Source organism: Chlorocebus sabaeus, chromosome 12, assembly GCF_047675955.1.
Source record: "Chlorocebus sabaeus isolate Y175 chromosome 12, mChlSab1.0.hap1, whole genome shotgun sequence".
NCBI lineage: Eukaryota > Metazoa > Chordata > Mammalia > Primates > Cercopithecidae > Chlorocebus > Chlorocebus sabaeus.
The window spans coordinates 112,509,980-112,521,023 of NC_132915.1; the positions used below are offsets into that span (position 1 = coordinate 112,509,980).

The window sequence follows — 11,044 nt, forward strand, 5'->3', positions numbered from 1 at the left end:
GACTGGAGTGGTGGAGGCACACGCAGGCTGGGGCCACAGGGAACAGCAGGGGCTCCAGGTCCAGGCAGGCCTGGTGAGGGTCCTGGTCCTACTGCCTCAGAGCCGATGGCTCAGGGAAAGCACACGGAGCGCTGTGGGCGGCGGCGATGCAGAGGCTGCCAGGATGGAGAGGCGGAGGAGCTGCGCTGACCCAGGGAACAAATCCCACAGACACGCGGTGCCTTCGCCACATGACCCCGGCCCCGGCAGTCAGGCTCAGGCCAAAGAAAAACCAATTTCTTTAGTGCTTCAGCTGTAATATGTTTTTCTAATACAGTGGATTAAATAGAAACCAATAGTTTAGTGGCATTTTCTATTAATCTCTATTAAGATTTATTTCTCAGTGGAATTATTTTTAAGCCTAATTTTAATCTGCCACTGATTTAGGAACAGTTTGAAGTACTTGACTCTGAGAAAACACATGTGCTCTATTTAATTATTTTTTTTAAACAAAACCACTTTGAGAGATTTGGTTTATGTTTGGACAACAAATTTTCATGCTACTAAAATTCCTCGTCAAAAATTAATTATGTTCCAAGCTTTCCAGAGTCAAAAACATCCTCAGAGTCTAACGGGTTACCAGTGGGTACTAATGGGGGAAGAAAGAGCCACGAAACATCCTCAGAGTCTAACGGGCACCAGTGGGTACTGATGGGGGAAGAGCCACGCCCATTCCCACGAGGGTCCAAGAGCCCCCCCGAGTGAGAGAACCATCTAGAAAGCCGGGGACAGAAGCAGCCTGGGAAAGGCTGCGGCTCTGGCAGCTCCCAGCCACCCAAGTCCTGATCCCATCAGCACAGTGGGTGGCACGAGGCCGCAAAGCTCAGGCACCAGCCCCACCGCAGCCGTGCCATCCGTGCTGTCCCAGGACCAGGGCCTCCCTCCCCCCGTGCTGAGCCCCCCACGCCCAGGGGCTTCTCACCTGCCAGGCGGCTGTTCACCACATTATGTTTCTTCCAAAGCCAGAGGATGGCTTGGTCTGGGGTTTTCACCGAGTCCATGGATTCTTTAGCCATTTCCTCAAAGTGCTCGCCACATTCCTTACACCCAAAGAAGGTGTGAATGTACCTCCTCATTGTCTGCAGCACAGCCTGGGGGTCGTCTTCAAAGCCTGCAGGGGAAGAAACACCGCTGACAATGGCAGGTGCTGACAATGGCAGGTGCGTGGCCTGTCCAGAGAGCCTTGGGGGAAACTGCTCCTGACATGTCGGGAAGCCACCTCATGCCTCCCCGGGGCCTCAGGCTGTGGGCACAGACCAGGAGCCAGCACCTGCCAGACGTAACATGTCCACGGGTGCCGCAGTGTCTGGAGACACGATGACCATGGACAGCCCAGAGGGTGGACGTGCCAGGATGAGCCACCGACTTGGCCGCCAGGGCCCCAAGGAGCCTTTCCAGGAGCTCCTCGCACCTCCCACCAGGCTTCCGGCTGTCTGTGCCAGAACGCCCGCAGTGCCAAGCAATGGGTCTTCCCCGGGATTTGCCAGCTGGGTGCAGTCTCTCTTGCCCTACAAGTAACTCCCAGAGGCTGGTGCCAGGGCAATGACACTGCTCATTCTAAATCTGCAGCTGTCGTGTTTGAAAGCCCCGCAGGACACCAGCCCAAGTGGGGACATGGCCTTAGGAAGTGACTCTAGGCTGCTGTCAGCCACGGGCGTGAGGATGTGGAGCGGGTGGGCAGGCACAGGGACGGGTGTACCCACAATCCAGAGTCTGTGCCACCGGACGTAAAAACAGCCGTGGGCAGGCCGGGGTGCCTGCAGATGCTGTGAATGAACGCGCGTCTCAGGAAAGCAAAGCCCTGCCCACAGGCGGCAGGAAGTGGCCAGCACCGCACCCAAGGGAACCCCTAAGAAAACCAAGGGGGCAGCACGGGGCAGGGCTCCGCAGTCCCCGCTCAGACGACCAACACGGGAGCTTGAACGCACAGACAGGAGACCCATGAGATTAAAACAGATTACATGTCAGCATTAAAAAAAGACATGCTTTTGCGAATGAATCCGTCTTCATCGACAGCAGGCCCTGGGGGAGCTTCCTGCACAAGCGAAGGCCTGACGCTTGTTGTGGCTCCCTGCAAAGCACAGCTGCGTGCAGGCTCTGATCTCAGCGTCCTGGTCGATCCTTAATCCCGACACTTCTTGTTTATTTCACCCAGAGGTGAGAGTAGAGCAGAGCACCTCCTCCTCAGCCTTGTGTGTGTCCACAGGCAGCTGGGCGGTGTCTCAGGCGCCGGCCCTGTGACCTGGCCCGTCTGCCCTGCTCTCCTGCCGGGAGGGCTCCACGGACATCTGCCTTGCATCTCCACGTAATCCCCCTCCCTCTTCCCCACATCACCGCAAGCGTGGGGCCACCCTAATCTTTAAAGTGGACAAGAACCATAAACCTCTACCTGTGGGGGGATTAGAGGCCTTCGCAGGCATTTTACTAGATGGGGCTTAAACGTACAGTAAAGAGAAGAAAAACCTTCCAAGACTTAATCCTGTGGTCGCCACTGACCCAATTCTCTTGGCAGGAGGCTACTCCTGGAGGCTGCTTCCAATATGCCGATGGGAGGAAGGAGCGCTGAGGGTCTTGTCAGCGGTAGGCTTTGCCATCACGCTGCTCTTACAATTCCACTACACTAGGCCCGGTGCTAGCACAGTTTAAAATCAAATACCCTGGTCATTCAACTTCTTCCCTCAGCCAACACTGTACCCACACTGCCTTCAAGGAGCCGTTCCTCATGCCCACATGTGCCCGTGTGATGAGAGCAGACGGAAAGTGGGACGGCGTGTCGGCTCAGGCCTGCATGTGCCCGTGTGATCAGAGCAGATGGAAAGGGGGATGGCATGTCAGCTCATCTCCTCACCAGAACTTTCCGTGTGTAAACGTGAGGTTTCCTAACTCAGCCTCATGTTTCAGAAACAGTTATTTTATTTTATTTTTTTTTGAGACAGTCTTGCTTTTGCCCAGGCTGGAGTGCAGTGGCATGATCTCGGCTCACTGCAACCTCCAGTGCTGGGATTACAGGTGTGAACCTTGTGCATGGCCCAGAATCAGGTTTACATGGTCTGGCTGGGCATTAGATCAGGCAGTGTGGGTGCTCTGATTTCAATTTCTGTTTGGACAGCTCCCAACGTTTCTCCCCAAAAACATACTCTTTTTCTGTATCATTATGAAAAGGATTTGAGGTTAAAATTCACCCTCTCCCCTAACCAGACCCTCGAGAAGCAGTAATCCAGTGTCACCTTGAGGAGGGCCAAAACTGTAGATTTTCAGATGGCCACTACAGTGCCCCCATCCCAGGACACTCTCCCACAATGTGACTTTGCTGCTTCTCCCACTAACAGGTGGAAACTATTTCTCTCACCAGGAATTTAGGCTAGATCAACAGGATATGGCAGAAGTGATACTATGTGACTCCACACTGAAGCCTCTCAGGGGGTCCTGCCTGAACCTGGTGCTACTTGGTGGGGAAACCACATTCAGGAGCACGAGGCATTCCAAGGTCCCCTGGACTGACCAGCTGCCACCAGATGAAGGCAGACACGCAAGTGAGCCCAAGCAGCAACTCACAGAAGAACCGCCCAGCCAAGCCCAGTCTAAATTGCTGACCCACGGCATGATAAGCAAACACAGTGGTGGCTGCTTTAAGCCCCAGCATTTTAGGTTAGTTTGTTATGTGGCAAAAAATAACTGTAAAAGAATTTGAGAATTTTACTGGAAAGAGTATTGAACTGTGAGTCAAGACTGCACTTCGGCTTTAAAGTAAACATTAATGAACCTGAATCACTGCTTCAACTGAGAAGCACACACACATCAAAATTCAGAGGGAATAAAAAATCTAATACAAACTTTAGTGTTCTGTAAAGGACAGAAAATTTCATTTTATCTATTTCCTAGTAATTGAAAATTATTAAATCCAACTTCAAAGTTTTATAGGTTTTAACCCCTTGCGGTGGGCAGCCTCTGCGACGGTCCCCAGAGATCATGCCACCTATACTCACCCCTCCTGTAATGTCTACCCCTTGCGAGTGGCCTGGGCCTGGTGGCTGACTGCTGAGCAGAATCTGACAGAGGTGACGGAATGTCATCCTCGGATGGGCACCCTCTCACTGGCTCGCTGAGGAGGCTTGCTGCTATGATGTGAGCCGCCCCACGGAGAGGCCCTAAGCACCTGCAGTCAACAGCCAGCATGGAGCTCAGGGCCTTAGGCAAGGCATGTGCAAGGAGGTGTGTCCTGCTTTCTGCCCCATGAGTGTGCTGGGAATCTACTCTCCCTAGGTGGGTCTCGGGTGACCCCCGAGGCCCCGCTGACACTCCGATTGCAGCCTGACCAATCCTGAAGAAGAGGACCCAGATGGGGCCATGCCCGACCCTCAGAAACTGTGAGCTCATCACCATGGGAAGTTCTGGCTGCTAAATTTCAGGGTGATTTGTTATGCAACAGCTGATAATGAAAACACCTCTCCAAATAGATTTCACTTATTCTGTCTTTTTAAAGCAAAAAAACAGGGAGTTTACACTGCAGGAAAATTCCCAGCCAGCATTCCCTTTCTTCTCCATGGTTTATTTCCGGCACGTTAGCCACGCACATCCTTGTGAGTTCTGACAAGGGGAACTCGTGCCCCCGCAGCCACAGCCCTGGGTAAGCTGTCTGTGGGCGGAGTCGGAAGTGCGGTTGCCCTGCCTCGGTGCCCTGGCGACGCGCTGCCTCACATACAGCAGTACGGGCCTTCGCACACACCGGCTGGGTTAACGTGTTAGGCAGCCCATCGGCCCCTCCGGCCTGTACAGGGACAGCTCACCTGTGCCAACCAGGGCATCTGGATGGGTTGAGGCTTCAACAGTCAAAGTGTGGAACAGTTTCCAGAGAGAACACGGGTAACCCCTCAACTCAGATCGGCTTCCTTGACATCCAACCCACTTTATGTGATGAGTAAGGAATATTCCAGAAATCTGAAAAAAAAAAAAAACCCCAAAGAATAAAAGATAATAGTTGAAATTAAAAACAGTCGACAGATACCTTCTTGACTGGGGGTGGTGGTTAATGGGGGGGTGGTTTACTGAAGCTGTATCAACTGCACACACAAGATCTGTGCCTCCTACCATATGCAAATTTAAATTCAATAAAATAAACAAGAGGAAATGGTCTCCTTCACTAAAGGAGCTCTCAAGCCACTCTGAAGAGAGAGTTCTTCTGTATCTTGATAAACCAGTAATGTTAAGCATAAAAAGGATTCACCTTTTCTTTTAAATTAGAATTAGCTGCAAGGACAGTATTAAGAGAAAAGGCAACTAACAACATCAAAAAGCTCAACCCTTAAGTAATTCTCAGCCAGAAGAAACAAGGTGTGTTCACTTTGGAGAAGCAATGGGGTGGCCCTCGGAGCGGGTGACTGCTGGCCCGGGAGGGCTGTGAGCCCAGGCAGATTCCGTTCAGTTTGGTTTTGTGTCTCATCAACCTTTCCCTCCCTAAGGACTCCTGAGCCCAGGACGCGCACTCGAGGGAGATGTCCTACGTCACAGTCACGTGAGAGGGTGCGCCCACGACCTCGAGCTCAGAGTGGAGTCAAGGTGGAAGACAGACTCAGGCAAGCAGCCCAGCCCCGTCTGCTTCTCAGCTGCAGCCAGTGAATGACAAAGCTGACAAAGTCACAGCACAGTAAATGCACCTGGACCTTATAGGATTCCCAGAAGACCTGCTGTGTGCCACTGACCACGCCGGCCACGGGGGCGTCGGACAAGCAGCATGGTGGGTTACTGCCCGCGACTAAATGCTCTGGGGGCCACAGAGAAGCTGCTGATCTGGACTAAGGAGGGAACGGCAAGAGGGAGTGCCAGGACCGCTCGGGGTGCTGGTCCCCTGAGTGAAGACTGGCACCTGCTGGCAGCTGGTCTTGGGGAAAGCTCCAGCAGGACTGCCCACACTTACTGAACACATCATTTTTCGTTAGATTGGCTTACTAAATTTAAAAAGCCCAAGTACTACACTGCTTGAGAAAACCCCATTTTGTCCAAAGGACAGGTGGTCACAGTGCACTTTTGGTGAGCTGTCCTCACACTGAAGCCCCAGCACGACGCTGCCAAGGCAGACAGGAGGCCGTAGCCATGACGCTGTCAGGGAGACAGTAAGTCGCCCCTCCCCTTCATCACAGTGGAGCCCAGGCCCTGAGCAGGGAGGCGCACCAGCTAAGGCGAGGGAAGGAGGGCGCAGAGTGGCTGGCAAGGGTTCTGGGGCTCACCCGCATCTTGTTGTTGACCAGGTCAAGCACGGCGTTGTAGGGGATCCTGTCCAGGGGAAGGCTGGCCAGCCACTCCTGCAGCGTCTCCAACAGCTTCCTGACTGGCGGTCGTCCAGGGAACAGCTGCACGAGGAAGGAGCCACTGGAGAGCTACAGACCCAACCCGGGCCCGCCCCCACTGCCGGCGCAGCACCTCCGGGGACAAGCAACTCCATCTGCGGAGGGGCTGAACCTAGGACGGGGCCTCTCAGAACTCGGGTTTCTCTGATGGGAGGCAGGAAACCTGAGGGGCCGTGGGGTAGGCGTCCAGCCAGCGCCTCTCCCCAGGACAGCCTGCGCCCACGGCCATGCCTTTCTCCAGCCCATGCCTGCAGCTCACCCACCTGTGCCCATAGCCTCGCTCCCTCCAGGTGACAGGCAAGGTCACGGTGTGTGACTCATCATGGAACTGGTGGGGGCTTGCTGATTTATTCTGCCTTCCTCACGAGCAGCTGCGCTGACCCCACCTGCCTGCCCGCTGGGCTTCCCCTCCGTCATCGCCGACTGTGTGAAGGGCGTGCGGCAGTGCACAGGCGCCGGCAGCCGGGGCTAAGAGCCTGTGGCCTCGTGTGGGCCGTGAGGCTAGCTGACATCAACACAGCTTAGGGAGGCATCTGGCTGAGAAGATCCCAGGGCTCTGTCTTTTTAGGAGGAACTCTGATCAGCTGCTGCGCCACAAACCGTGCAAAACGCAGGCTGCCGAAAGAGCTCCGAAAACCTGAGTTGAAATCTCACGGGTGGCGATGCCAGACCAGAAACGCTGGCATCTTCAGCTCAGTCCAATATATTACTCTCCCACGCAGGTTAAAAAGTACCATGATTAATTTACCAGTATCAAATTTATTCTGGACATCCAAATAAAGTTCAGAAAAACATCAAGAATAACTGATTAATACCCTGGCCTAAGGGGTTACCTACAGCACAAGTGTAAAAGCTCCAGGCCTAACTAGACTGAGGGGGAAGACAGAGAAGCGGGGTGAGGAGAGCAGGTCTGCCTCGCAACATGAGGGGGAGGACAGAAGCGGGGAGAGGAGAGCAGGTCTGCCTCGCAACAGCTGTGTGACTCCAGTGAATTAGCTGGCCGGCGGCCATCACCACTAAGAGCCACACTGCCCTCCGCTAATATGATGGACAGATTAGCAGGACACTTTCTTAAAGGAAACAAGGCCAGCTAGAGATTTCTGAACTCTGGATGGCACCGTGGGGTAAAAACCTGCCAAGGCGATGTTCGTGCATTCATCTGCGGTGCCTCTGGTCCTTCAAGGCTTCTGGTACTTTTCACAAATCACATTGTAAGTAAACTCTATCCAAAGTGCTGACTATAAATTATTCTATCACTAGCATCTTATTTTTGGCAAGAGAAATAGTTTAAGCCTAAGCCTCCCCGTCATTTAGACAGTAACAAGTAAGGGAGCTCATGGAGTTACACCTGGCCACCTCCTTGGCTGGTCCTCTTCAGCCTGGCCCTGGGCACAGCCAGGCCTGAGCTCTGTTGGGCTGCATCTCTGCCCGCACCTGGCAACCCCCCTCAGTGGTTTCAGACACCACATCTGTGCTTGTGATGGTGCTGAGTGTGAAGCCCCCAGGACCCCTCCCTGAACGTGGCTGGCAGAGCAGGTGCACACCCCACCTGGATCTGCACGGCCCCTGCTTTTCCCTCTCCCCGCCAGCCCCTGTGCACCGCTCCTCTGAGAGCCAGCTGAGGTGTGTGCCTCCATTCCCTCCTCTGTCTCCTCTGCAGGAAGCCAGAGCTGGACTTTTCCAACAGGTGCTTGGCTCAAGGCCCCGCCCCTCTCCACATCCACTGCCCCAGCCCCAGTGCTGGGAACAGCATGGGACGCAGGAGGCACTCGGGAAACAGGCGGAATGAGTTGGGGCACAGGCCTGAGCAGACAAAGCAAGGTGGAGAGCACCTCAGTGGAGACGGCGGAGCCCCCGCAGGGTCTGACAGCCCCCAGGGCCCACTCTGTGCAGGGCCAAATTCCCACACGCAGCCCAGACCAGAACCGTCCCAAACCTTAGCCAAGACAGTCACAAAGTCCTTGAGCGTCTTCAGCTCTGCTCCAGCCAGGGACTTGTGGGCTGCCAGCTCCACCCGCAGGAGGTAGTGCAGCCCTGATTCCAGGTCCGCCGTGTACAGCTTGGACCTACGACGGGACACGGCAGAGTCAGGGAATGCCCAACCTTTCCCTCCACGGCACCTCTCCCTGGCCTGGCTCCTCCCCACGGACTCCCGGGGCCCCCGGGAGGGCCCTGAGCGGCCCTCAGCGGCTGGGGTGGGTTTCGGAGTGAATCCGCCCAGCAAGCACGCAGCCTTCGGTCTACCCACGCGGTTCCCCGGGGGCTTCAGTTCAAAATGAATACTTGCTTGTCAAATTCTCTCCAAACCACGACTTCTGCATTTTCTTCTTTGTTTGGCTTTTCCGGCAAGGAAAGCGATTTTTTCCTCACATCCGGCAATGACTTCAGGTAAGAGGAAAAGAAGGCCCGCAGAGGCTTCACGCTGTGAGAAAGGGGAGGGCAAAGGCGAGAAGAGCCTCCTTTATAAAATCCTGCAGCAGGAGCCCCCGGCATTCAGGAAAGCTCTGGGCCACCCCACCCATCCTTCGGGCAGGTACTGGGGACTGGGGGTCGGTGGGGACAGCCGACACCCCGCCTGGGCCCCGGCTGAGCTTCCACCTGGGGATAAGAGGAGACACACCAAATCCACAGATGTATAGCCAGTTCCACTTGTCGTAAGTACTATGACTCATTTATGTTTGTGGGGAACTTAAGGCGTTTTGTAAAGCTGGGTTGAGCATCTGCCAAGATCAGCTTTATTCTGACTGAGATTTCCGACATGCCTAAGAGCCTTCGCCGACGCGCCCACAATCTGCCAGCCCTGAGTGGGGCATCTGGAAGTCGGGGCCTGGGGTGGACGTCAGCCCCTCCCTCAAGTCAGACCCCTGAGCTTCCTGCGTGCCCTCCCTGTGTGGACAGGGTGGAGCTGAGCCCCGTGTGCCCGCGCTGTGTGGACAGGGTGGAGCTGAGCCCCCTGCGTGCCCGCCCTGTGTGGACAGGGTGGAGCTGAGCCCCCTGCGTGCCCGCCCTGTGTGGACAGGGTGGAGCTGAGCCCCGTGTGCCCGCGCTGTGTGGACAGGGTGGAGCTGAGCCCTGTGTGCCCACGCTGTGTGGACAGGGTGGAGCTGAGCCCCCTGCGTGCCCTCTCTGTGTGGACGAGGTGGAGCCGCCTTCTGAGGACACCCTCAATGCCATCATCGAGCACTTCAGTGTGACGTGGAGCTTGTTTCCAAAGACAGAATGTAGCAGTGATATTTGCAAAAATATTAAAATATCTATAAAACTACTAACATTATTTGACACCAAGAAGTTGTCTATATGATACTTTTAACGCTAAACATCTGGCAGTGGTTCAGGCCACTCTGCCAAGGGCAGTGCTGTGCCCCAGGCCTGGAATGGGCCACCTTGTTGGCACAGCGGGGTCCCCAAGCACTCAGAGCATCTCCTAACAAGCTCAATAGCCTCTGTGGTTACCCTGAATTCCAGCTTTATCTTTTTTATCTTCACTTACCTATTTTTGAGACAGGATCTTGCTCTGTTGCCCAGGCTGGAGTGCAGTGGTGCAATCTCAGCTCACTGCAGCCTCAGCCTCCTGGGCTCAAATGATCCTCCCACCTCAGCACCCTGAGCAGCTGTGGCCACAGGCACACTCCGCCATACCCAGCTAATGTTTTATTTTTCATAGTCTGGAGTCTCATTATCAACCTGGGCTGGTCTCAGACTCCTGGGCTCGAGTAATCCTCTCACCTCAGCTTCCCAAAGTGCTGGGATGACAGGGGTAAGCCACCACGCCTGGTCTCCTTTTCAAAAGGATAGAAAAATACCTAAGAAGGCCGGGCGCGGTGGCTCAAGCCTGTAATCTCAGCACTTTGGGAGGCCGAGACGGGCGGATCACGAGGTCAGGAGTTCGAGACCATCCTGGCTAACACGGTGAAATCCCGTCTCTACTAAAAAATACAAAAAACTAGCCGGGCGAGGTGGCAGGCGCCTGTAGTCCCAGCTACTCGGGAGGCTGAGGCAGGAGAATGGCATGAACCCAGGAGGCGGAGCTTGCAGTGAGCTGAGATCGGGCCACTGCACTCCAGCCTGGGCCACAGAGCGAGACTCCGTCTCAAAAAAAAAAAAAAAAAAAAAAAAAAAAGAAAAAGAAAAAGAAAAATACCTAAGAAGCCGTGGTCTTCGGGGATTCTGCAGGGCACCCTCTATGCCCCAGTCGATCTTTGAAGAGGCTAAACTGGAAGCCCCAAGAGACAGGAAACATGTCCTATCTTCACTGCTGTGTCCCTGCACCCAGGAGCCTGGTGTGGTGAGTCACCAAGAGCCACAGAGTCAATCATGGCTAAACCCGCACATGCCGGAGGCGCTGCGGCTTCAGGCCAGGGAAAGGGGCCACCCAGTGTGGGGCAGGTTGGCCTCATGCTGTCCTTCTCCCCAAGGTGAGGAAGCCGGGTCCCCTCCAGCCTCAGGACGTTACTTAACTTTCTCATTTTTTTTCTTTTTTTTTGAGACAGGGTCTGGCTCTGTTGCCCAGGCTGGAGTGCAGTGGCATGATCTCAGCTCACTGCAGCCTTGACCTCTGAGGCTCAAGCAATCCTCCCACCTCAGCCTCCCGAGTAGCTGGGACTACAGGCACACACCACCAGGCCCGGCTAGTATTTTATTTTTAGTATAGGCGGGGTCTC

The 11,044-nt window shown here is 54.7% G+C and overlaps 1 protein-coding gene across 1 annotated transcript in view; it reads right to left on the minus strand.

Moving 5' to 3' along the window:
• Positions 1–11,044, minus strand: part of QSOX2 (quiescin sulfhydryl oxidase 2) — a 40,628-nt gene that overhangs the window by 3,986 nt on the left and 25,598 nt on the right. The window contains exons 7-11 of the mRNA XM_008005657.3: positions 8,671–8,805; positions 8,320–8,449; positions 6,264–6,386; positions 4,827–4,977; positions 962–1,150 (exon numbers count right to left, since the gene is read on the minus strand). Coding sequence (XP_008003848.2) covers positions 962–1,150; positions 4,827–4,977; positions 6,264–6,386; positions 8,320–8,449; positions 8,671–8,805 — 728 coding nt within the window. The remainder of the gene's footprint in view (positions 1–961; positions 1,151–4,826; positions 4,978–6,263; positions 6,387–8,319; positions 8,450–8,670; positions 8,806–11,044) is intronic.